The following is a 27,172-nucleotide window of genomic DNA, read 5'->3' as shown; positions in this document are numbered from 1 at the left end:
GAAGTCAATGTTGTTCAGCTAGTGTTTACACAGTGTGGGTTTCTGTTGAGAACAATGTCCTTGTGGTTTTGTAAAATGGCCACCCCAGATGCACAATAACATTACTACTTAAAAAACAGTATTGAGATGGAGTTGAAAGAAAAAGCCACCAAATTGCAAATAAAAAATTGTAAGAATGTATACTCTGTACTACAGCTACAATAAGTTTAATTAGGAAGCCAGACTATACTGGTTTATAAGCATTCTCTTATGCTGTTGATTAGACTCCATTTTCATGGGAAGGTGGCGTGTCCTCAGTTTAATGTTTGTGAAAGCTGATTAAAGATCAGGACAGGAAGGGTCAGGTTTAGGGAAACAGGAAAACTGATGCAAGGAAATGGACCACGTCACCAGCCACAGAGTTTCAGCTAAAAGTGTTTCTGTCCCAACGCAAGTATGGAGTCTTTGCTCAAGTCCCAGATGAAACTTGTACTTTTAGCAGGTAAGTGAGTCTATCCATTCTTCTGTCATATAGTATGCACTGTAGCATAGCAGACCCCTTGAACATGGTACAAATACACATATGTTCTTTGCCATTTCCATTATGTGTATGTGGGATTTACCAGAGAAAATAATCAGGATGCATGGCGGGATATTTTTTATCCCAAACTCCAGGTCTCCTGGCCTTTAGTGATCATAGTTGCATAGATATAATTAGGAACTTTGCAGTTGTGCGAGTCCATTTCAATATCAGTCTAACATTACTTCTGAGTAGTTTATTGATGTTGAGTGGGCTTACATATGATTTTTGTCTTTCTGTTATTATATTACCATTTGCTGAAAACGTAAACATTCTTAGTCATAATAGCATAATATGATTGTATGCAACATTCAATACATACCATAGTTCGTGGTACCATTGTTCCTTCCATATTGATGAGTTAATGCTGATCTGGTAGTACATTTTTTTCACATATTTTATTCAATTCACAAAGCAAATGTATTCTATTTTTATCTCATAGCATGCCTTTCCAGTGTTATAGACCCATGCAGATTTTATGACAATTGTGGTACATGCCATCGACTTGCCACGTGTAAAGCCCTGAATGGATCCAATAATGCCTGTTACTGCAAGCTTGGATATACTGGCGATGGAACCAACTTTTGTAATGGTAAATATAAGTTCTAGATTTTTTACAAACCTATACAGAACATGGTTATGTAGGCCTGTGGAATACAGGTTTAGACCTGATAGGTAGTCTAATGCGTCAACCCCCAAATAAATGAAAAAAAATTAGCACTATTTTAAGCTAAATTGGGTGATTATCCTTGTATTAATTCAGGGTTAAAAGGGTGTATATTACTGGTCTGTAAAGTAAAGTTGCATGATGATGTCTGCGGCTAAAGGCACAATCCTTCATTTGTGTTTTAGTCAAACAACAGCCACCTGGTTGGCTGTAAGCTGAGGGGGATGTAGGATTTTAACCATAATTCATAGAGGATGCTCTGGATGCAAGGACTGAGCGAGTCCATACGATCAACATGATTTTGCATAGTGTATTTTTGAGGCTATTCTTTATTTACAAAGACTCAAATGGACACCATTAATTTAACAATGGAAAAGTTATATTGAGTTATGATTGGGATAAGACGGTTGTACTAAGCTCATTTGGGATTTAGAAGTTATATTATTCAAGCATATATATTATTAAATGAGATAACCATTGAAACTTTTAAATCAACACGTTTAACACCAACACAAGAAGTATTAGCTTTTAACACTGAGTTTTTGTAACTCTAGATGAAAATATTCATGGCCAACACTGGTTATTGTTGCATTCAATCTACACTGGTGTAAAGTGTGAAAAACACTCCAACATTTGACTACCTTTTAACACTAGGAGTAAACTTGAATCATAATCAGCTGATTGTACTTGGATCCTTACTGCATACATGTATGTACTGCTTCACATGTATGGAAAATGTTCAGCCGGTGGTACCCATTTGTCTTATATCTTTCAATAGCAGGCGTACAACCATCATCAGGTCTGCAGGTTTGCAAAAATAAACACTCTCTCTGTTCTGTTTTACAATGTTAAGGCTGGATTTTAATTTACACACTGTCTTTGTTTACAAATTACTGCCTGAGAACACTTGCTATTCTTAAAATTTGAAGAATCTACAGTACCTGTGAGAGGAGTCCACTTGGTGGTAATTCAACGTTTACCCAAAACCAATGAGCCAAAACCAATCTGTAATTGAATTTGCGTAAGTACAGCAATGCAGGTTCAATTGAATTGAATTGAATTGAATTGAACCCGGGGTTCATCTGTCCATGTGGACTGGAAGTTACCCAAATCGAATTGGAAATATACACTTAGTATACAAAACATTAGAAACACCTTCCTAATATTGAGTTGCACCCCCTTTTGCCCTCAGAACAGCCTCAATTTGATGGGGCATGGACTACAAGGTGTCGAAAGCGTTCCACAGGGATGCTGGCCCATGGCGACTAATGCTTCCCACTGTTGTGTCAAGTTGGCTGGATGTCCTTTGGGTGGTACACCATTCTTGATACACACAGGAAACTGTTGAGCGTGAAATACCCAGCAGTGGTGCAGTTCTTCACACACTCAAACTGGTGTGCCTGGCACCTACTACCATTCCCCATTCAAAGGCACTTTCATCTTTTGTCTTACCATTTCACACTCAATGGCACACATACACAATCCATGTCTCAATTGCCTCAAGGATTAAAACTCCTTCTTTAGCTACACACCCAGTGAAAATACATTAGGACATTAATTAAATCAAAAAGGACCTATTTTTCGACAGCATCGCTTTTAATTAGAACAACACTTGACATACATGTATTCCCATGGTAGATATGGTCAGATTGAGAATTGAGAAGGGAGAAGAAAAGTATATCAACAAACTTAGCTGTTTTTGTGGCAAAAACAAAATCTAGACATGTTAGCAAAGGAAGTTAGCTAACAAATAATAATATTCTTAGCAGTGAACACAGCTTTTTAACAGTGTCACTAAAAATAACGGTCTCACTAATTCCTTATTATGTACTTAGTATTTTTATGCTGCATTTTGTGAATCAGGGCTTCCTTGTAAAAGGGACATTGGTCTCAATGGGACTTCCCTGAATAAATTAAGGTTTAATGACATGCTGAAGAAAGCTAAGACAGCTAACATATTGTTAGTGTAACAAACTAGTTGGCCAGTTTGTTTAGCTCCAATATTGACTTAACTTTATTACATACACTGATTGTACAAAATATTAGGAACACCACTTCTTTCCATGACATAGACTGACCTATGATCCCTTATTGATGTCACCTGTTAAATCCACTTAAATCAGAGTAGATGAAGGGGAGGAGACAGGTTAATTTTAAGGATAGGACCCTTTTTTTCAATTTTCGCCTAAAATGACATACCCAAATCTAACTGCCTGTAGCTCAGGACCTGAAGCAAGGATATGCATATTATTGATACTATTTGAAAGGAAACACATTGAAGTGTGTGGAAATGTGAAGTTAATGTAGGAGAATATAACACATTAGATCTGGTAAAAGATAATACAAAGAAAAAAACATGCATATTTTTTTTTGTACCGACATCTTTGAAATGCAGGAGAAATGCCATAATGTATTATTCCAGCCCAGGCGCAATTTAGATTTTGGCCACTAGAAGGCAGCAGTGTATGTGCAAAGTTTTAGACTGAACCAATGAACCATTGCATATCTGTTTAAACTGTTGTATCAAGACTGCCCAAATGTGCGTAATTGGTATATTAATACATTTTCAAGATCATAATTTTGCACTCTCTTCAAACAATAGCATGGTATTATTTTACTGTAAATTGGACAGTCCAGTTAGATTAACAAGAATGTAAGTGTTCTGCCCATATCAGATATGTCTACATCCTGGGAAGAGTTCTTGTTACTTACAACCTCATGCTAATCACATTAGTGTAACGGCTGTCGCTCTCCTCATCCTCGGATGAGGTGAGGAGAGAAGGATCTTCAGACCAAAACGCAGCTTCAGGGAAATATGCCATCTTTATTTATAAAACGAAAACTGATGACACGAAAACAAACACTTTCAAAGCTTACAAAATAACAAAACGACGTAGAACGCAACCTGAACATAAACTCACATCACAAACGTAAACTCACGGACAGGAACGTTACATCGAAACACACGAACAGCCAAACAGTCCCGTAAGTGAAAACACATCGACAACGACGAAAGACATCACAGGAGACAATCACCCACAAACAAACAGTGAGAATGCCCTACCTAAATATGACTCTTGATTAGAGGAAAACGCAAACCACCTGCCTCTAATCAAGAGCCATACCAGGCAAACCAAAACCAACATAGAAACGAATAACATAGACTGCCCACCCAAAACACATGCCCTGACCAAAAACACATAAAAACAACATAAAACAGGTCAGGACTGTTACAGTACCCCCCCCTCAAGATGCGCACGCCGGGCGCACAAGCACAAAGTCCAGGGGAGGGTCCGGGTGGGCAGTTGACCACGGTGGTGGTTCCGGCTCAGGACGCTGTCCCCATACCACCATAGTCACTCCCCTCTTCTGTCTACCCCTTCTAATGACCACCCTAACACTACCTTCCCCTAAATAAACAGCTAGCACCGGGACAAGGGGCAGCACCGGGACAAGGGGTAGCACCGGGACAAGGGGCAGCACTAGAACAAGGGGCAGCACCTGGATAAGGACCATCACCGGAATAAGGGGCAGCACCGGGACAAGGGGCAGCACCGGGACAAGGGGCAGCACCGGGACAAGGGGCAGCACCGGGACAAGGGGCAGCACCGGGACAAGGGGCAGCACCGGGACAAGGGGCAGCACCGGGACAAGGGGCAGCACCGGGACAAGGGGCAGCACCGGGACAAGGGGCAGCACCGGGACAAGGGGCAGCACCGGGACAAGGGGCAGCACCGGGACAAGGGGCAGCACCGGGACAAGGGGCAGCACCGGGACAAGGGGCAGATCCCGGCTGAAGGACTCTGGCAGGTCCTGTTTGGACGGCTCTGGCAGGTCCATGCAGGCTGACGGCTCTCGACGCTCATGGCAGACTGACGGCTCTCTACGCTCATGGCAGGCTGAAGGCTCTCGACGCTCATGGCAGGCTGACGGCTCTCGACGCTCATGGCAGGCTGACGGCTCTCGACGCTCATGGCGCTCTGACGGCTCTGGCTGCTCATGGCTCTCTGACGGCTCTGGCTGCTCATGGCTCGCTGGCGGCTCTGGCTGCTCATGGCTCGCTGGCGGCTCTGGCAGATCCTGTCTGGTTGGCGGCTCTGGCAGATCCTGTCTGGTTGGCGGCTCTGGCAGATCCTGTCTGGTTGGCGGCTCTGGCAGATCCTGTCTGGTTGGCGGCTCTGGCAGATCCTGTCTGGCTGACGGCTCTAGCGGCTCCTGTCTGGCTGACGGCTCTAGCGGCTCCTGTCTGGCGGATGGCTCTGTAGGCTCATGGCAGACGGGCGGCTTTGCAGGCTCATGGCAGACGGGCGGCTTTGCAGGCTCATGGCAGACGGATGGCTCAGACGGCGCTGGGTAGACGGATGGCTCAGATGGCGCTGGTGAGACGGATGGCTCAGATGGCGCTGGGGAGACGGATGGCTCTGGCCGGATAATGCGCACTGTAGACCTGGTGCGTGGTGCCGGAACTGGAGGCACCGGGCTAAGGACACGCACCTTCATACTAGTGCGGGGAGCAGGGACAGGGCACACTGGACTCTCAAAGCCCACTCTATACCTGGTGCGAGGTACCGGCACTGGTGACACCGGGCTGAGGGCAAGCACATCAGGATTAGTAGGGGGAGAAGAAACAGTGTGTACAGGGCTCTGGAGACGCACTGGTAGCTTAGTGCGTGGGGCCGGAACTGGAGGCACTGAACTGGATACACGCACTATAGGGAGAGTGCGTGGAGGAGGAACAACAGGGCTCTGGAAATGCACTGGTAGCCTAGTGCGTAATGTAGGCACTGTAGGTACTAGGCTGGGGCGGGGAGGTGGCGCCGGAAATACCGGACCGTGCAGGCGTACTGGCTCTCTTGAGCATTGAGCCTGCCCAACCTTACCTGGTTGAATGCTCCCGGTCGCCCGCCCAGTACGAGGAGGTGGAATAACCCGCACCGGGCTGTGTAGGCGAACCGGGGAAACCATGCGTAAGGCAGGTGCCATGTATGCCGGCCCGAGGAGACGCACTGGAGACCAGACGCGTTGAGCCGGCCTCATGACACCTGGCTCAATGCCCAATCTAGCCCTACCAGTGCGGGGAGGTGGAATAACCCGCACTGGGCTATGCACACGTACAGGAGACACCGTGCGCTCTACTGCGTAACACGGTGTCTGCCCGTACTCCCGCTCTCCACGGTTAGCCTGGGAAGTGGGCGCAGGTCTCCTACCTGCCCTTGGCCCACTACCCTTTAGCCCCCTCCCAAGAAATTTTTGGGAGTTACTCACGGGCTTTTCGGGCTTCCGTGCAAGACGTGTCCCCTCATAATTCCGGTTTCGAGCTTGATTCTCCGGCTTCCATCCACGTCTCCTAGCTGCCTCCTTAAACCACCGCTCCTGGGCTGTGGCTGCCTCACTCTTCTCACGAGAGCAGCGATATTCTCCAGTTTGCGCCCAGGGTCCTCTACCAGACAGGATCTCCTCCCAAGTCCAGAAATCCTTGTTGCTCCGTCGAGCATTCCCATACCGCTTGGTCACATTTTGTTGGTGGGTGATTCTGTAACGGCTGTCGCTCTCCTCATCCTCGGATGAGGTGAGGAGAGAAGGATCTTCAGACCAAAACGCAGCTTCAGGGAAATATGCCATCTTTATTTATAAAACGAAAACTGATGACACGAAAACAAACACTTTCAAAGCTTACAAAATAACAAAACGACGTAGAACGCAACCTGAACATAAACTCACATCACAAACGTAAACTCACGGACAGGAACGTTACATCGAAACACACGAACAGCCAAACAGTCCCGTAAGTGAAAACACATCGACAACGACGAAAGACATCACAGGAGACAATCACCCACAAACAAACAGTGAGAATGCCCTACCTAAATATGACTCTTGATTAGAGGAAAACGCAAACCACCTGCCTCTAATCAAGAGCCATACCAGGCAAACCAAAACCAACATAGAAACGAATAACATAGACTGCCCACCCAAAACACATGCCCTGACCAAAAACACATAAAAACAACATAAAACAGGTCAGGACTGTTACAATTAGCCTATGTTAGATCAACCGTCCCATGTGGTGGACACCGATCCCATAGAGGTTAATTAGCACCTTATGGGCACCATCCTCTCAGGCAACTAGCACAGTTATTGTAAACCTGGTTCAATCATGAATCATTCCTAGTGTTTCTTTCCCCCAACCTATCTACCCTATTGAAATTGTAAACCTCAAAGTGTGTTAATCATAACAAAAGGACTGAAATGTGAAAAATTATTGCTCCTGTTGAAAGTGGTCAAATTGTTTTATTGCTCAAGTTCGTCTGTCAGCCAACATTGTTGCATTTAGGTTTGTGGGGCACTTTTGCTTAGTATTCATATTTCCTTATCTGATCATAATCATGGGGGTTTACATATTCAAGAGCCAAATGTAAATTAAACTGTGGTAATATAAACATACAGTAAATGGCTTCTACACAGAAATACAGTACAAATATGGGTTTTTGAGAATTAAAAAAATTATTTTGAACAATATGTCACTTCATTAATATAGAGCAAAATTGATGGCCCCATTAAATAAAATATTCCTACTCTAAATTTAAAGATAGTCCATAATTTTAAGGTACATTATCATTTTTGCTCCACCAATGAAATGTTCTTAGATTCTCTAAATCAGACCCCATTCATTTTATTCTAGAGAATAGATATGATTGGGGAACTATCCCTTTAAGACAGTCAACTTGAGTACGTAATTTTGTTCATATCCCTAATGCATATTCATTTTGCTACCATTGTACTGTGAAATCCTATTGAGCTACCCATAGGCTACTCAGAGAAAATGGAAGCCAGTCATTTTCATTATGGAACCATTTCCTACACAGTGTTTGTGTTAACAATGGAGGTTCAGAGGTCTGGAATCTTATGGTCATATTTCCTGCTGAATATTGTCACCTCCCTTTCTCAGCGCTAAGGATATCCCTTCCCGGACAGTCTTTGTACACAAGGTACAGTGGGGAGGAAGACCAGTATATTCATCACATCTAGACAGATGAACACAACAATTAAAAGTCCTATCGGATCACTTCCAATAAACACTGTGAATATCTCATGCAGGTGTGTTTTGATGTGAACTGGCATGGTGAATATCTGCTGGTTGCCAGAATTGGCAAACCAGTCACAACCAGTATGAACTGTGTGCACAACAAGCTATATCATTGTAGTTAACTTGTATGGGGTCGTAGTAATGTTCATTGTAAATCTGACTATGACTTGTCTCAGTAATGTTTGAATAATAACCCCTTGTTGACACAGTTGATACTGATAAACAGCTCCTATCCCAAGGCCATCAGACTGTTAAACAGCCACCACCCTTCCCTCTGCCCAGTACCCTACTCTGCCCCTCAGTAACAATCACTAGCCAGCTACGATCGGGTATTCTACCCAGAACCGTAGGGACTGCTGCACTATGTACATAGTCAATGATCACTGGCCACGTTACTATACCTACCACTGTAAAAAAAAATATATATTTTAATTTTGTATTATTGTGTGCTTGTTGACATTTACTACATTGATTGATAGGTTCTAGGAACATAAGCATTTCGATGCACCCGCCATAACACCTGCTAAACTGTGTACGCAGCATCTACAATTTTAATTTATTTAGTTTCTGTGTCCTTCTTCCATCATGACAGATGACAATGAATGCCAAAAGGTCACTAATATCTGTGGAAACAACAGCAACTGTACCAATACAGAGGGCAGCTACAACTGCACCTGTGCCTCAGGATACACTTCAACCGGGGTGATTCCCTTTCAACCAAATGACGGGACAGAATGCACTGGTATTATATATATATATTTATATAGTACCAGTCAAAAGTTTGGACACACCAACTCATTCAAGGGTTTTTCTTTATTTTACTATTTTCTACACAGTAGAATAATAGTGAGGACATCAAAACTATGAAATAACACATATGGAATCATGTAGTAACCAAAAAAAGTGTTAAATAAATAAAAATATATTTTAGATTTTAGATTCTTCAAAGTAGCCACCCTTTGCCTTGATGACAGCTTTGCACACTCCTGGCCTTCTCTCGACCAGCTTCATGAGGAATGCTTTTCCAACAGTCTTGAAGGAGTTCCCACATATGCTGAGCACGTGTTGGCTGCTTTTCCTTCACTCTGCGGTCCAATTTATCCCAAACCATCTCAAAATGGGTTGAGGTTGGGTGATTGTGTCTTTTACCAAATAGGGCTATGTTCTGTATACCAACCACATCTTGTCACAACACAGCTGATTGGCTCAAAAGCATTAAGTAGGAAAGAAATTCCACAAATTAACTTTTAACAAGGCACACCTGTTAATTTAAATGCATTCCAGGTGAATACCTCATGAAGCGGGTTGAGAGAATGCCAAGTGTGTGCAAAGCTGTCATCAAGGCAAAGGTGGCTAATTTGAAGAATCTAAAATCTAAAATACATTTTGATTTGTTTAACACTTTTTTGGTTAGTACATGATTCCATATGTGTTATTTCTACAATGTAGAAAATAGAAGAAAAAAAACTGAGTAGGGGTGTACGAAATTTTGACTGGTACATTCCATTCGGAAAGTACTCAGACCACTTGACTTTTTACACATTTTGTTACGTTACAGCGTTATTCTAAAATGTATTAAATTGTTTTTTTCCCTCTCATCAATATACACACAACACCCCATAACAACAAAGCAAAAACTGTTTTTGCAATTTAAAAAATATAAAAATACAGAAATATTACATTTACATAGGTTTTCAGACCCGTTACTCAATACCATGTTGAAGCACCTTTGGCAGCGATTACAGCCTTGAGTCTTCTTGGGTATGACACTACAAGTATGGCACACCTGTATTTGGGGAGTTTGTCCCATTCTTCTCTGCAGATCCTCTCAAGCTCTGTTAGCTTGGATGGGGAGCGTTGCTGCACAGCTATTTTCAGGTTCAATTTCGGGCTCTGGCTGGGCCACTCAAGGACATTCAGAGACTTGTGTCGAAGCCACCCCTGCGTTGTCTTGGCTGTGTGCTTGTCCTGTTGGAAGGTGAACCTTCAGCCCAGTCTGAAGTCTCGAGCAGGTTTTCATCAAGGATTTCTCTGTACTTTGCTCCGTTCATCTTTCCCTTGTTCCTGACTAGTCTCCCAGTCCCTGCCACTGAAAAACACCAACACAGCATGATGCTGTCACCACCATTCTTCACCGTAGGGATGGTGCCAGGTTTCCTCAAGACGTGACGCTTGGTATTCAGGCCAAAGAGTTTAATCTTGGTTTCATCAGACCAGAGAATCTTGTTTCTCATGGTCTGAGAGTCTTTAGGTACCTTTTGGCAAACTCCAAGTGGGCTGTCATGTGCGTTTTAATGAGGAGAACTTCCGTCTGGCCAGTCTACCATGAAGGCCTGATTGGTAGAGTGCTGCAGAGATGGTTGTCCTTCTGGAAGGTTCTCCCATCTCCACAGAGGCACTCTGGAACTCTGAGTGACCATTGGATTCTTGGTCACTTCCCTGACCAAGGCCCTTCTCCCCCGATTGCGTAGTTTGGCCAAGCTCTAGGACGAGCCTTGGTGGTTCCAAACTTCTTCCATTTAAGAATGATGGAGGCCACTGTGTTCTTGGGGACCTTCAAAGCTGCAGAAATTTTTTGGTACCCTTCCCCAGATCTGTGCCTCGACACAATCCTGTCTCGGCGCTCTACGGACAATTCCTTCAACCTCATGGCTTAGTTTTTGCTCTGACATGCACTGTCAACTGTGGGACCTTATATAGACAGGTGTGTGCCTTTCCAAATTACATTTACATTTACATTTAAGTCATTTAGCAGACGCTCTTATCCAGAGCGACTTACAAATTGGTGCATTCATCTTATGATATCCAGTGGAACAACCACTTTACAATAGTGCATCTAACTCTTTTAAGGGGGGGGGGGTTAGAAGGATTACTTTATCCTATCCTAGGTATTCCTTAAAGAGGTGGGGTTTCAGGTGTCTCCGGAAGGTGGTGATTGACTCCGCTGACCTGGCGTCGTGAGGGAGTTTGTTCCACCATTGGGGTGCCAGAGCAAAAATCATGTCCAATCAATTTAATTTACCACAGGTGGACTCCAATCAAGTTGTAGAAACATCTCAACAATGATCAATGGCAATAGGATGCACCTGAGCTCAATTTTGAGTTTCATACCAAAGGGTCTGAATACTTATGTGAATAAGGTATTTCTGTTTTCTATTTGTACGAAAATGTGCAAACATTTCTAAAAACCTGTTTTTGCTTTGTCATTATGGGGTATTGTGTGTACATTGATGAGGAAAAAAAGATTAAATCCATTTTAGAATAAGGCTGTAACGTAACAAAATGTGGAAAAAGTCAAGGGGTCTGAAAACTTTCCTAATGCACTGTATATATCAGTTTTTTCTCAACATTACAACACATATTTAAGAAACTGATATCCTAAAAAAAAAATCTGTTTGAAATTGTCATTCATCAGGGCCTATTTTATGTCTTTCATTCAGAAACAATTACCCTGTTATTCTTTTTACTATTAGATATTGATGAATGCAAGAACGACCAAATCTGTGGACCATTCTCACATTGCACAAACACAAATGGATCTTTCTTTTGCACCTGCCAAAGAGATTACATTTCTACTTCAGGCACTAAGCGATTTCATACAAAGAATGGAATATGTCGAGGTAAGCCTATCAATTCACCCTCTAAATTTTGAAACTAAAGTTTTGAGGGAATTGGGAGGATACATTATTCAAATTATGTGAGGTTACCATATTATATAAAATCTTAATAAACAAATTGTGTTTATTAATTATCTTTTCAAAATTAAATATGTAACAATTTTGGTATGTCCTGGTGATATCATAGTTTAAACAAACAAGCAGTTTTGAGGTTAATCTAGCAGACTGTTACATTAATATGATGATTTTCCATATGTTGTATTCCAGAGCATCCCGAGAAAAATTGTCATGACAACGTTGTGTGCCTAACACAAAGTGTCAACAGAACACTTGAATATGTAAGTACTCCAACAAATGATCTAGGAAAGTAGTACCACTTATAATATATAATAGGACACCGCCCTCTGTTGGTCACTATATAGATATTTAATTGGTACATGTGTTTATCAATCAGGATCTCCTATTAGGAATATATGTTAATATCCATGTGTAGAAATGTGCATAGGTCTGAACACTTTTTGTGGGAATAACTTAGTTTAATTGTCTGCTTTGCTTTAAGATTTAGTAGACATTATTAAATTGACCATCCTATTTCTCCTATTTGGAGAGGAGGCATCCATTGGAGCTTACTTAATCTTGTCTCTTCCATTTGTAGATCAGAAATCTTACAGATCTTCAGAGCCTGCTGGTGGAGATTGAAAAACAGACGTCGGGAGAGCTGACGTCGGTGGATGTGATCTCCTATGTGGAGGCCCTCTCTCAATCGGCCTCGCTGTTGAGCACTGGGGAGAAGAATCAAACCGCCAAACCAACCGGGACCAAAGCAACTCTCAGAGTAATCTTTATTTCCACTAGCTCTGCTATTGCTTTTTTTAGAAGTAGGATACTAAATGTTCTTGGCCTAAGTTATATATATGGTTTCTGTCATAATTTGTAAGGCTGCTTAAACCTTGCTGCATATACATTAAAACAGAGAAGGGGTTGTTCAATCCATGAAAATAAACAGTATGATTTGTCTTGTTTCTTGATATTCATAAATATGTTGTTTGCCTTCCTTTCTATTCCACAGACATTTTTAAATGTGGTGAACAATTTGGTTGAGAAGGATGAGTTGGTGGCCTGGAACAGAATCAAAGAGGAGCACCGGGACCACACCATAACCAAACTCTTACACACAGTGGAGGAGAGTACTTTGACACTGGCCAGGAAATATAAAGCGACAACTGAGATTGAGATCAAAGAGAGTGAAATAGGTAAGAAGAACACCACAATCATGTCTCTTAGCACGGACACACCTGTAGCAGTTGTCGGCCGAGAGCAGGGGCATTTCTAGGATTTAAGGACATTGGGGGCTTAGCCCAAAGCCAGAGATAGAACACTAGTAGGGTCAACAACAAAAAATGAATTTGAACAACTAAATGCATCAATCTGGTGCACTTTGAGATGAAAATTGAGAGATTAGATATATATTAAGAATTTGTACAAAAAAAACAAATTATTATAATAAATAATAACTAGAAAAGTACATTTCCTGAAGAGAACGTTTCAGGAGTTACCAATGGTGGGTTATTTTATGCAAATCTATGCAAATGTATGTAGTTATAGTTTATAAAAGTGTTTAACAATTTGAAGTCAGGATAGCCTTAACATCTGAATGTTGGTTTGGGGTCTCTAGCTTGAACAGTTCAAGAGTTACTGTTGGTGAGTTATTTTATGCTAATTTAATACACATTTTTATAGTTTCAGTTGATACGTTTTTTATGAATCGTAAGTTAGGATAGCCTGAACATGTGAAAGTTGGTTTGGTGTCTCTAGCTTGAACATTTCAAGAGTTACTAATGGTGGGTTATTTTATGCAAATCTATGTAGTTATAGTTTATAAAAGTGTTTAAGAATTTGAAGTCAGGATAGCCTTAACATCTGAATGTTGGTTTGGTGTCTCTAGCTTGAACAGTTCAAGAGTTACTGTTGGTGAGTTATTTTATGCTAATTTAATTAAAAAAATTATAGTTTCAGTTGATACGTTTTTTTATGAATCGTAAGTTAGGATAGCCTTAACATGTGAAAGTTGTTTTGGTGTCTCTAGCTTGAACGGTTCAACAGTTACTGTTAGGGAATTATTTCATATAAATGTATGCAAATGTATAGAATTATAGTTAATTTACATAATTATAGTTGAATTTAACGTTAGGATAGCCTGAACATGTGAAAGTTGGTTTGGTGTCTCTAGCTTGAACGGTTCAAGAGTTACTGTTGGTGAGTTATTTTATGCTCATTTATATAGTTATAGTTGATAAAGATCTTAAAGAATTTGAAGTTAGGATAGCCTGAATGTTTTAAAGTTGATCTTACCAAGCCTACCTACATGAATGCCTACAAAAAGGCATAGCCTCTTGTAATTTATTTTCAAAAACACAAGTAGGCATATTGGATTTAGACATTAGATTTCAGGCAATAAGATACACCAGACAAATTGGGAAGAAATGTAATAATAAAAGAAGTATAATGAATGACACTACTGTTCTTTCTGACAAGCATATCCTATAATAGAATTTCTCAAATGACTTACATCAACTAGTGTGAAATAAATATATGAAACAGACAATCTCCTGAAGACAACATGGCATAACATAAATCTACCCAGGGCTACACCCAAATTAGGCTGTCTATCTATTTTCCCCACTCCCCCATAGGATAAAACATATACTTCTGGGTTCACAATCTCTTTGTCAATGTGCCATCTTAAACCAAATGTGTGCCTGTCCAGTTACCTGGGGGCTATTCCAAAAAGATGGTTTAACAAATTCAGGATTCCCTGAACATATCCAGCTTACCTTAACCAGATGAGGGAGTCTGTGATTTCTTGGTTCCAGAATGGTTGCCTCTCCTTGAAGTAATTAGACAAACCGTAGTGCAGATTGGTCGATCTGACAATTGGCGTGTGCACACGACATTCAAAAAGGTCCTCATGTCGATGACATAAAAAGATATAGATATGGAGTCAAAAGACAGAGCCCAATAAGTCTACAACAAGAAACACTTGTAACAACATACAACAAATATGTTCACTAATTTACCCCAAAATAGTAATACAGCCGCCACCGCAAAAGCCAGAGGGGGAGCCTGACAAAAAATTGCAAACAGAATAAATGTGATAGATATTGGAATTGTGCCGCTTCACTAATAGGCCTAATTTACACACATGGGTGATTAGTAATATGGCTTTCACTTTATAGAGCACTTTTATTGCAACGTTGGTGATATTACATGTGAAGGCTATAGCCTAATATATAAATTGTGGTAGCCTATGTCACAATTCCATTGGTGGGCCCCATATGATGAATAAGAATTGATTGAATTCAGAGTGCTTTTCATGACAACACGGGCAACAATATCTTCTACGTTTAGTTTTAACACCAGTGACCTTGGGAAAATCTGCGGGATTAGGCAAAAAATATATATCATGTTGCCTAGTGTTATTAATTTGAGTTTAGCGAAGCATCGCTGGCAGTCAATTGACCACAGCCTACAGTGCCTGCAATTCTGTAAAAGTCCTCCTTGATTATATGGACAGGTTGATGGCCAAAAAAGTATTCAATGCGAAGCAGACTCTTCTTATTGCTCTACACACAGTTGCCTTTCCAAATCGTTCTGCATCACCCAAATTGTACAGGAAACCTTGTGGGGGGGAAAAATCAAAAAGTAATGCACAGAGTTTGTAGGGCAGTCAAAGCAAAACTGTATTGGGTTACATTGGCTATGTAGGGGTTGAGTAAATTGGCCAGATATATTATTGTGTGGAAAAACTATAACGTTCCAAAAGAAAATCTTCTGAATGACCTAAAGGATCTATTCGAGATCCAATAATTCCTTCCATTTGTAATACACGGCGAACAATGCAGGCTCGGATGTCAATTGTATTTTCCGCAAAGGGACATGCCATTGTGACGGACAAGAATCTGATTGGCGGAGAAGCCCCGTCTTTATTCAACATTAAAGGCTAAGATCAACTTAACCTAGTAGGTAGCAGGTTTGCTTCAGAGTATTCGTTACCATTGCTAAAATTTTTGTTTGACTGGAATACCCCTCAGGTTCTTAGCTGATGAGGTAACATGACTTAACCAGCTTGTTTGTTATCAAACAAATAGGCTACAGTCCGTGAGTAGCATAGTTTTAAAACAGCCCACGACATGGTTTATTTATCTAATGTTCCCCTCAAATTTGCAATAGAAAAAAACAACAGCCTATCTCTGGTAAAATGAACCATATCTTTTGAACGGCTTGAGCACACGGTTTTCAGTAAAGTATTGAGGAAATCATGACAGTCACAAAGCTGTGCTTATTTTATCTCTATGGCATTCAGGTTGCACTAGGCAGGCACACATATTTTAAAAGATAGTTTATGACCTTTGAGAAAGTGGACTGCTGAAAATGAGTCAATGAACGTGAGTTGATGGGTCCAGAGTGGTCCACTGCGTTGTGGAATCTCGACCAATCACTGCAGGCACCGCTAGCTGTGCTTCATTCCAGGTGCTTCTTGCAGTGCCTACTCTTCTACTTATACCACAAGTAATGCAGGTTTATGGAAACTCATATTAGAGTACAGCTAGCCAGCAGATCTTCTTGTTGCAGATCGGACAGGCTTCCTGTGTAGATTACACACAGCGGAGCTGGTGCGAGATATGTCTCGGAAAACATACCTCAATCCAGGGATGATAAATGCGTTGTACTCCGAATTGTCCCATTATCCCAACTGTTACACTGAGGTGACAGCTCATTTTTCCGGAAAACTGTTATTTTTGTCCTCATGCTAGGTGGCAGAAGCCACAGCAACCATTTTTGGAATGGCAGTGTCAGCCAATCAGATCCTTTGCCAGTATGCCAAAAATGCCCACCCGCTTGCTATTTTCTGCATTCCCACATCCAAGGATATAAATTCCTACCACCAGCGGGTAAACGGGTTTGCTGTTCAAGACATAATTTGCATCTCTGGCGGGTAGCGCCCACTCATAGGACCGCAAATTATATATATTTTTTTATTGAACCTTTATTTAATTAGGCAAGTCAGTTAAGAACAAATGCTTATTTACAATGACAGCCTACCTGGGAACAGTGGGTTAACTTCCTTGTTCAGGGACAGAACAACAGATTTGTACCTTGTCAGCTCGGGGATTCAATCCAGCAACCTTTCGGTTACTGACCCAACTCTTTAACCACTAGGCTACCTTCCGCCCCTTGCCAGGCTGGTGTTGCATCTCTGGCATTTAGCCTGAGAGGACAGCTATAAACCTGTGGCAAGCCATCCAGCCATGAGTTAAATTTGAAAGACAATAGCAAGGAATATCTCATCTCAAATTCGGCCTGCCGCCTTCAAGCTAACCCCAGCCAACCAGAGGCTGCAAGCTGTTTTTGTTGTTTCTTTAAGTACCTTACATTTGTTGTGATTTTAATTTGTTTCGATTTATTTGCCAATTTTAAAACACAATACAACTACACGTGGACATAATTAATTTAAAATCATCTAGGATGACACAAAAAGGGATACACCTAATAATTTACAGTTTAAGTAGAAGATATTGATTATGCCCAAAGATACCCTACATTTTTTCCATTGATTTAATATACTATATTTTCGGGGCAATCCAAACTGCTCCTTTTAATAAATGCCACTCCCTAAACCACCTCACTCACTTGAAGAAAGGTGTTTATCACTACAGTAGGTGGCAGCACCTCTTAAACCCCACAGAAGAAGCCAAAAAGCCTTCAACAGGAAGTTACCATCCATCCTTCGTATGCTAGCTTGGTAGCTAGCTCAGGCTGGCTAACATTAGCCACACCTCATGCTCTTTACAGACATTGTGGCCGTGTTGTGGGCTCAAAACAAAAGAGAAAATCATACATGTAGATGTGTAGTACTTCATCTGTTCTCCTTTTTGTTTTGTCAACTTTTTACCACCTTGGCTTTGTGCTAGTGCGCTAGCTGACTGACATCTGGAATCAATTTATTTGAGATTTTTCTTGCTATATACACTGTATATACAAAAGTATGTGGACACCCCTTAAAATGAGTGGATTTGGCTATATCAGCCACACCCGTTGCTGACAGGTGTATAAAATCGAGCACACGGGCATGCAATATCTATAGACAAACATTGGCAGTAGAATGGCCTTAATGAAGAGCTCAGTGACTTTCAGCGTGGCACCTTCATAGGATGCCACCTTTCCAACAAGGCAGTTCGTCAAATTTCTGCCCTGCTAGAGCTGCTCCGGTCAACATAGCTCAGCGGCGAAGTGGTAGTCTACACAAGCTTACAGAACAGGACTGCCAAGTGCTGAGGCTCGTAGCGTGTAAAAATTGTGGGACCAACTCCATATTAATACCCATGATTTTTTATGAGATATTTGACGAGCAGGTGTCCACATACTTTTGGTCATGTAGTGTAGCTACTGGATTTCCCTGACTCTCCCTCAGCCCGGTGAAGCGCCCCCTCCCCCTCGCTTTGGTATCTAACACAGCCTGCACTATTTTAAAAGTTTTACCATCAGATTGGCCCCCACCATCAATCTGTAACACGGAACCCAAACCGGCTGCGCATGTGCGCCATAGTGCAAAAATGTATTTTGTCCTCCTACACCAAATGTGATCACGACACGCAGGTTAAAATATCAAAACTCTGAACCAATTACATTAATTTGGGGACAGGTCGAAAAGCATTAAACATGTATGGCAATTTAGCTAACTAGCTAGCTTGCACTTGCTAGCTAATTTGTCCTATTTAGCTAGCTTGCTGTTGCTAGCTAATTTGTCCTGGGATATAAACATTGAGTTGTTATTTTATCTGAAATGCACAAGGTCCTCCGACAATTAATCCACACATAAAACGGTCAACCGAATCGTTTCTAGTCATCTCTCCTTCCAGGCTTTTTCATCTTTGAACTTACATGGTGATTGGCATCTAAACGTTCATAGTATTACCAGGATGACCAGCAACAAAGTTTGTCTTTCAATCACCCACGTGGGTATAACCAATGAGGAGATGGCACTTGGGTACCGCTTCTATAAACCAATGAGGAGGTGGGAGAGGCAGGACTTGCAGCGCGATCTGCGTCAGAAATAGGAATTAGTTCTATTTTAGCCCTTGGCGTCGCAGATGCTCGTTGGCGCGCACGAGCAGTGTGGGTGCAATAATTGAATAACATGGATTTCAAAATTTATTTTGCGACGCTCGCGCACGCGACGTGTCTGGTCTGGTCAGCATGTACCACGGAACCCAAACCGGCTGCGCTCGTGCGCCATCTTGCGCTATCGTGCATACATTTATTTTGTCTCCCTACACCAAACGCGGTCACGACACGCAGGTTAAAATATCAAAACAAACTCTGAACCAATTACATTAATTTGGGGACAGGTCGAAAAGCATTAAACATGTATGGCAATTTAGCTAGTTAGCTTGCACTTGCTAGCTAATTTGTCCTATTTAGCTAGCTTGCTGTTGCTAGCTCATTTGTCCTGGGATATAAACATTGAGTTGTTATTTTACCTGAACTGCACAAGGTCCTCTACTCCGACAAATTAATCCACACATAAAACGGCCAACCGAATCGTTTCTAGTCATCTCTCCTCCTTCCAGGCTTTTTCATCGTTGAACGTATATGGTGATCGCATCTAAACTTTCATAGTATTACCACGACTACCGGCAAAACAGTTTGTCTTCCAATCACCCACGTGGGTATAACCAATGAGGGTAGGGAGAGGCAGGACTTTCAGCGCGATCTGTGTCGCGATCTGTGTGGGTACCTGCTTCTATAAACCAATGAGGAGATGGGAGAGGCAGGACTTTCAGCGCGATCTGTGTCAGAAATAGGAATGACTTCTATTTTAGCCCTTGGTAACGTAGACGCTCGTTGGCGCGAACGAGCAGTGTGGGTGCAATAATTGAATAACATGGATTTCTACATTTATTTTGCGATGCTCGCACACGCGACGTGTCAGACACGTCGGGCACGTCGCGTGCGCGAGCGTAGCAAAATACATTTAGAATTCCATGCATGTATGCTGACCACACTGGACACGTCTCCTGCTCGAGCGTTGCAAAATAAATTTAGAAATCCATGCATGTATGCTGACCAGACCGGACACAGTTCTTCCATGACCAGCATACTCACCCGACATGTCACCCATTGAACATGTTTGGGATGTTCTGGACGTGTACAACAGCGTGTTCCAGTTCCCGCCAATATCCAGCAACTTTGCACAGCCATTGAAGAGGAGTGGGACAGCATTCCACAGACCACAATCAACAGCCTAAACAACTCTATGCGAAGGAGATGTGTCGTGCTGCATGAGGGAAATGGTAGTAATACCAGATACTGACTGGTTTTCTGATCCACGTCCCTAACTATTCTTTGAAGGTATCTGTGACCAACAGATGAATATCTGTATTCCCAGTGAAAATGTGTGAAATCCATAGATTAGGGCCTAGTTTATTTGTTTCAATTGACACATTTCCTAAAATATTAGAAATTGTTGTATGCGCATTTATATTTTCCGTGTAGTTTATGAAATCAATTGAGGCATTGAACAAATACAAATAAGACAGCTAGATTCACCTATTTCAATCCAATAAAACATTGATATACCAGACTCACAACATTTTCCTTTCTTTCTCTGCCAACAAATGTTTATATACTGCTGGTAAAGTGAACAGGTTTGGCTAATACTGTAACATTATGCAACAAAGTTTGAGAGGATATATGGATATGGACAAATGTTGCACAGCTGAGAGCCGAGTGAACAGTGACAGGTAAGGAGGACATTGTCCCGGTGTTGTTGCGTTCATGCTCTCCCCATTTAGCATACTGTATCACTGGACATCTAGATGGCTACCAATATTAGTAATTTCTTTTGTAGGCTGTTATCTTACTTGACATATAATCCTGGGAGGAAAAATTATTGGCCACGTTACTACCTACCAATGGTGACACTGTGATAGAGCTCCCCAGTGGAATCACTTTAGATCGGAAAGCACCTGATACAACACCGGTGCACTGGTCATTCACTGAAGCTGTGGTTTATGTGTAAAATGCGGCCCTTCAATTCGAAAAACAATAATGTTGTGCTGGTAATAATAAACAATAATGTTGTGCCGGTAATATCTTTTGAACTGCTAGAAACGAGCCATTTTCTCTGTAGTAATGGTGAAAACATAATGGTCACGAATCTGCACTCAGTTTATTATCTATGGCACTCAGAGGCTGAGGTACAGCGACGCCTATCATCACAACAATCATTATCTGGGCGATTTTTCCCCCCCCTAGGTATCACAGAAATATATTTATGAGCAATTTAGAGCAGACCGAAATGGCTTGTGTCAGCTTGAGCTAGCTTATTATAGCTAGCTAGCAAATATAAGGCAGCTAGCTAGCTAGCTAGCTAGCTAGGAAAACATGTAGAAATTCTACATTGGTTAGCAATAAAGATAAACAAGTCAAGGTACCTACCCAGCAGCTGCTGAAAATATTCTTCCACTTCACAGCAGCTTCAAGAAGATATTATACTAAAATAGTCTAGCTTAATATCTCACCTGACAGTATGAGGTTGGCACCTGAAACCGATCATTTTAATCTACGATAGGACTAAGATATTACTGTAAAGAAGTACAGTATGTTGGATTATTTTTTACTGGAGGCTTCCAATTACAGATTAAACTAAATTACAGATTGACTTATTTTTTTCTGTGCATTCAGTGATATACTGTTGAAATGACTGAAAAGTCTTATGCAGGCCTAATGGCCGATTGTACTTGGCACCTCTGAACAGAGTGCCAACCGTAATTTGCAAACCGAATCTACATGTAGAAACCTGAAACTTGGTCCCTAAAACACACAGCGCTGAACGAATGGTGAACAAACAGCAGACGAACAGCAGACCGTCATTTGGTGCAATGTGTTTTCTCCTTTACATCCAACTCTAACACCAAAAGCTATTCAATGCCTACTTTATTTATTTTTTACTTTTACCCCTTTTTCTCTCCAATTGGTACTTAGTCTTGTCCCATCGCTGCAACTCCCCTACGGACTCGGGAGAGGCAAAAGTCAAAAACCATGCGTCCTCCAAAACTGCCAAGCCGCACAGCTTCTTGACACACTGCTCACTTAACCCGGAAGCCAGCCGCACCAATGTGTCAGAGGAAACACCGTCCAGTTGGTGTCCGAAGTCAGCTTGCAGGCGCCCGGCCAGGAGTCGCTGGAGCGCGATGAGACGTGTAAATCTCGGCCAGCCAAACACTCCCCTAACCCGGATGACGCTGGGGCAATTGTGTGTCGCCTCACAGGTCTCTTAGTCACGGCCGGCTGTGACACAGCCTTGGATCAAACCTGGGTCTGTGGTGACGCCTCAAGCACGGCGATGCCGTGCCTTAGACCGCTGCGCCACTCGGGAGGCCACAATGCTTACTTTTGACCATATCCATTTTGATTGTATCAAAACATTTCTGCAGGGGATGATGCTATATAGTTCATGTCAGTTTTATGCTGAAAAGTGTTTGTGTTAAGATCTTGGTTTATTGGAAATCCGTTCTCTATTGACGCAGATGCTGTATTAATCAGATAATTATTATTACACTCAACTGAATAATTTCTGTTCTTTCATTTACAGAAATGAAACTCTACACTTTTGATGTCCAGCAAACAAAGAAAACCGAGCTCTCTGTCTCCATGGGAGGAGATCGTATCAATTTAAATCCTAAAAGGCAGGAGGGAAACAAAAATGGTAAGAGATCAGATAAAAGGGAAAAAAACATTCACTATGACAACATTAAGGCATTATTGTCAGCTAAAGAATCATTTAAATGTCAGGAGAATCTTATCAAAGTAACAAGTCAAATGTTATTGTTTTTGGGGGAACCTCTACATTTGTCAAATGTAGAACCAGACACTAGCACTTACTGTATCAACACCTGACATAAACTTCAATAGTACAACATTCAAATTCAATGTACATTTTTTCTGTACATCAGGAAGTGTGTCCATAGTTTTCCTGCGGTATGACAGTGTCGGTGGCATCCTGAAACCAAACACTGACCCTGGTGTTACAGACTACACGAGCTACGCAGAAACAGGGGAAATCACTGTGAACTCTCGGGTGATAGCGGCTGCCATCAAACCTGCTGACATGTACCAGCTGGACCATGTGACCTTCACTCTCAGACACACAGAGGTATGTTTGCAGTCACACAGACAGCCTAGACTCATCCATTAGCTCTCCAGTGGCAGACTGCTAACTTGTGACACACACACAAAATTACAACACTCCTGTAAATCCTGTTTTGATGTTAATGGGAGATTTGTGTTACAATTTAAGTTAAGTTATGTAGAGTTGTGATTAATGTGTATGGCCCTATGTTAGTTTAAAAGTGCATGCAGGCACGATATGGTCGTTCAGTATTTCCACAATCAAATTTACTTTAACCACCCCATTTATTTTGTACCTTTTTCGAAAACGTATTTTGCCATAACATATCCAATTCCTATCCTATTTCATTCCCTTTCTTTTGAAGCCTATTGACACTAAAGAGGATGTAACCAAATGTGCCTTTTGGGAGTACGATCCGGCCAGCATGCAGGGCCATTGGGCCACACAGGGCTGTGAGCAAACCCACGTCAACAGCACCACCACCACATGCTCCTGCAATCACCTCACACACTTCGCCATTCTTATGTCTTCTGGACGGGCCAACGTAAGTGTCCATACCATCCATATGAATGTATTCCAATCCCCTGTGGCTGTCTCGTTGGTGATCTGAACATCTTGCATGAAAGGCAAAATGGAAGGGATTTTTAATAGAAAAGACAAGCTAACTTGTATTTAGATGATTTTTTTTAAGGAGAGTGGAATTGCACCCTCTTTTATATTTTTTGTTGTTTATTCAGACAGCACACCAATATAGAGGGATATAGGGCAGGAGAATAGAAAATGTGAATGGTGATTGAACCCACAACCTTGGGCTCTATGCATAGTATTGGGGGCTATACCATTCATCCACACAGGCATAGTATTGGGGGCTATACCATTCAACCACACAGGCATAGCATTGGGGGCTATACCATTTAACCACACAGGCATAGCATTGGGGGCTATACCATTCAACCACACCTACTAGATTCCGGTGGCCTTTTCTAAACAACACATAAAATTGTATACTACCCTCATAAAGTACCGAGATACAGCAGGCCAAAAACCCCTGAAATTTACAGATTTTTTGTTTGAGGAAAAGGAGATATGAAAGTCTTGGTTTGAAATAATTGTTAATTGTTTACCTAATGGTGTCGCTCTAAACATGTGCAAATTCCCATAGGAACACACCCATTTGAAAAGCACAGGGCATTCTTATGACATTGCCAGCAGTAAGATTTGAGTTTGATTTCCAAAACCACAAGGGCTGAAGCTTTCAAATGATATGTCACTTTCTATTTTCTGACAACAACAAAACTAGGGGAGAAGCAGGGAGCTGTAAAAATGATTCACCTTTCCACTGTGTTGGTTCTTCTTTTCAGATGGCGGCCCATTACAACATTCTGACCAGGATCACTCAGCTGGGAATGATCATCTCCATCATCTGCCTGTCCATGTGCATCTTCACCTTCTGGTTCTTCAGTGAGATACAGAGTACCAGAACCACCATTCACAAGAACCTGTGCTGCAGCCTCTTCATGGCTGAGTTCATCTTTCTGGTCGGGATCAATATGAACACCCATAAAGTGAGCACTGACTGCACTTCGGCTCCAATACATATTGAACAGTATATTCTTGAACATAGCCAGACAGTATGTTGAATAAAGTGAACCTGTGTGTGTATTTGTGCCTCCGTCTGCATCTCATTTGCATTTGTTTACATGTGCAGTCACCCTTGTCTTATACGATTTCATAGATGGTAAGTCTGTCTAGTATGATAAAGGTCAATTTTGTTTCTCTTTGTCTGCCCTCAGCTTTTCTGCTCCATCATTGCTGGGCTTCTCCATTATTTCTTCTTAGCGGCGTTTGCCTGGATGTGCATTGAGGGGATCCATCTGTACCTGATAGTGGTCGGTGTCATCTACAACAAAGGATTCCTGCATCGCAACTTTTACATCTTTGGATATGGAAGCCCTGCAGTGGTGGTGGCCATTTCGGCTACACTTGGCTCCAAGTATTATGGTACCAATAAAGTGTAAGTAGAAAAAGGGAGTGTGCTTGTTAGGTGTTGTTGTAGCACTACACACCAGCATGTGGTTAAATTATGTTTTATGTTTCAAAGGTGTTGGCTGAGCACAGAAAATAACTTTATTTGGAGTTTCATTGGGCCTGCGTGTTTGATTATCCTGGTAAGGTTCAACATTTTAATTTCATCATATTATTTTCAATACATTTTCACAAATTTTATTGGACATTCAAGAATTTCCTTTCTTTCAGAAATGTCTGGAAACACTGATTAAATCATTTACAACATGTTATCATTTTGCATGTCAGTAATGAGTAATAAAGTTTATGACATTCCACAATTACATCAAAAAGTTGTTAACTCCAAAGAACATGTTGCACTAGTCCTAGGTTGTTTCTCATGGTTTTGTATGTGTCTATCCGGTCTAAGGTCAATCTCCTGGCTTTTGGAGTGATCATTTACAAAGTTTACCGACACACTGCTGTGAAGAAGCCTGAGATTAGCCATTACCAAAACATAAGGTAAGCTTGATAAAAACATCCCAATAATGTATTGACTTTATGCCAAAGACCCAGTGTTTGTTGAGGAAAACTCAACATGTGTAAAAAATAAAATAAAGATTACTACAGTTAGTAAAATTGTCACACAGAAGTATTGAATATTGAGCAGATACTTTACGTTACTTTACGGCAGAACTTGAGCTACAGACGTTAGCATTAAGCTGATTGTATGAGCCTTAGTTAAGCACACATACTGTACATCAAGTCAGAATATGGCTCACAATGACAAAACCATATATGGTCCTTCCAGGTCCTGTGCTCGTGGTGCCCTTGCTCTTCTGTTCGTCCTGGGCGCCACCTGGACATTTGGCGTGTTGCACATTCTCAACGAGACTACCCTCACAGCCTATCTCTTCACCATTGCCAACGCTTTCCAAGGGATGTTCATCTTCATCTTCCTCTGTGTGTTGTCCAAAAAGGTAAAACCTTTCACTAAAATAGGTTCATAATTATGGCCAGGAGTTTTTCCTGACCACATGACCTGACCAGGAGAAACGCAGGGCCCAGAGTTTTGCCTGGACATATCATATGGTCAGGAGATAAACAACTTCTGGCCCTATTTGTAATTACTTTAGCATTCCTTCATTTCATTTCTTTATTATAAAAATGTTGTCATATTTTACCTCATCCACACACTGAGGCTAACTAATGTGTGTAATACATTCGCCATTCCATTTGACTTTACCAGATCCAAGAGGAGTATTACCGGCTGTTCAAAAATGTGCCATGTTGTTTTGAGTGCCTGAGATGAACAAGGCTGCGAAATCCAGAGGGCCCATCATCGGCAAAAGTCACTGGGGACTCTGGAGCCTTTTTTTTTTTTAAGTAGAGTACAGCACTGCAATATCTTTACCCCCATGTATGCTTTGTTTACCAGGCAAAGAGAATAATAATGAGAACAGACTTGTTCAACTGATGCAAATTGTTCATGTAGCAATGAATGTTTTGTGTTTAAATCTCTTTTCTCCTTCTTGTAAGATTGACTTAAATGTAGACTCTGGGAAATGATATTGCCACAAGCAGCACCACAGATATTGCGATAAGCGAGATGCAAGACTTTTCTCTCACACACAGTCGCATGCAGTATCTGCGCATGTGCACGGGTTCGCTTCACCACGGGCCCAAAACAGCTGAGTTGTTGCTGAAATTGACCCACTATGCTTTTTACATCTACGTCACATCGCTGAGTCGACCTTAAATATTCTACATTTTGACTAGTTTTTTTAGCAATAAACATTTCACTGTCTTATCTTAAACCGAGAATCTTACTTCTGTTGTATTTTTACCTAATGACTGAGCATTCTCACATTACTTAACAGTTTCTCAGATACCTTATTAACTTAGTGCTCACCAGTTTGCACTTCTGTTTTCTATCAAAATCTCTCTTCATTGTTAGCAGATGGAGGATGAGGGTAGTACACACACACGACATGATATGTCCTATTAAGTATTTACTTTTAATAAAGATTCAGCTTTTTCAGTA

General features: G+C 41.6%; 1 protein-coding gene across 1 annotated transcript; it reads left to right on the top strand.

Annotated features, from left to right (window-relative positions):
* The first annotated feature begins 357 nt into the window (after window positions 1-357).
* On the top strand, window positions 358-27,172 carry adgrl4 (adhesion G protein-coupled receptor L4). Its single transcript, XM_071406770.1, has 16 exons — window positions 358-481; window positions 1,002-1,151; window positions 8,906-9,055; window positions 11,787-11,933; window positions 12,198-12,268; window positions 12,586-12,765; window positions 13,000-13,183; window positions 22,588-22,701; window positions 22,949-23,148; window positions 23,489-23,668; window positions 24,486-24,689; window positions 24,918-25,138; window positions 25,226-25,292; window positions 25,559-25,650; window positions 25,940-26,108; window positions 26,378-27,172. Exons 1-16 carry the CDS (start codon window positions 436-438, stop codon window positions 26,438-26,440), a joined length of 2,238 nt encoding a protein of 745 aa, XP_071262871.1. The 5' UTR covers window positions 358-435; the 3' UTR covers window positions 26,441-27,172.

Source organism: Salvelinus alpinus, chromosome 6 (assembly GCF_045679555.1).
Source record: "Salvelinus alpinus chromosome 6, SLU_Salpinus.1, whole genome shotgun sequence".
NCBI classification, from domain to species: domain Eukaryota; kingdom Metazoa; phylum Chordata; class Actinopteri; order Salmoniformes; family Salmonidae; genus Salvelinus; species Salvelinus alpinus.
This window is presented reverse-complemented; position numbering and strand designations above follow the sequence as displayed.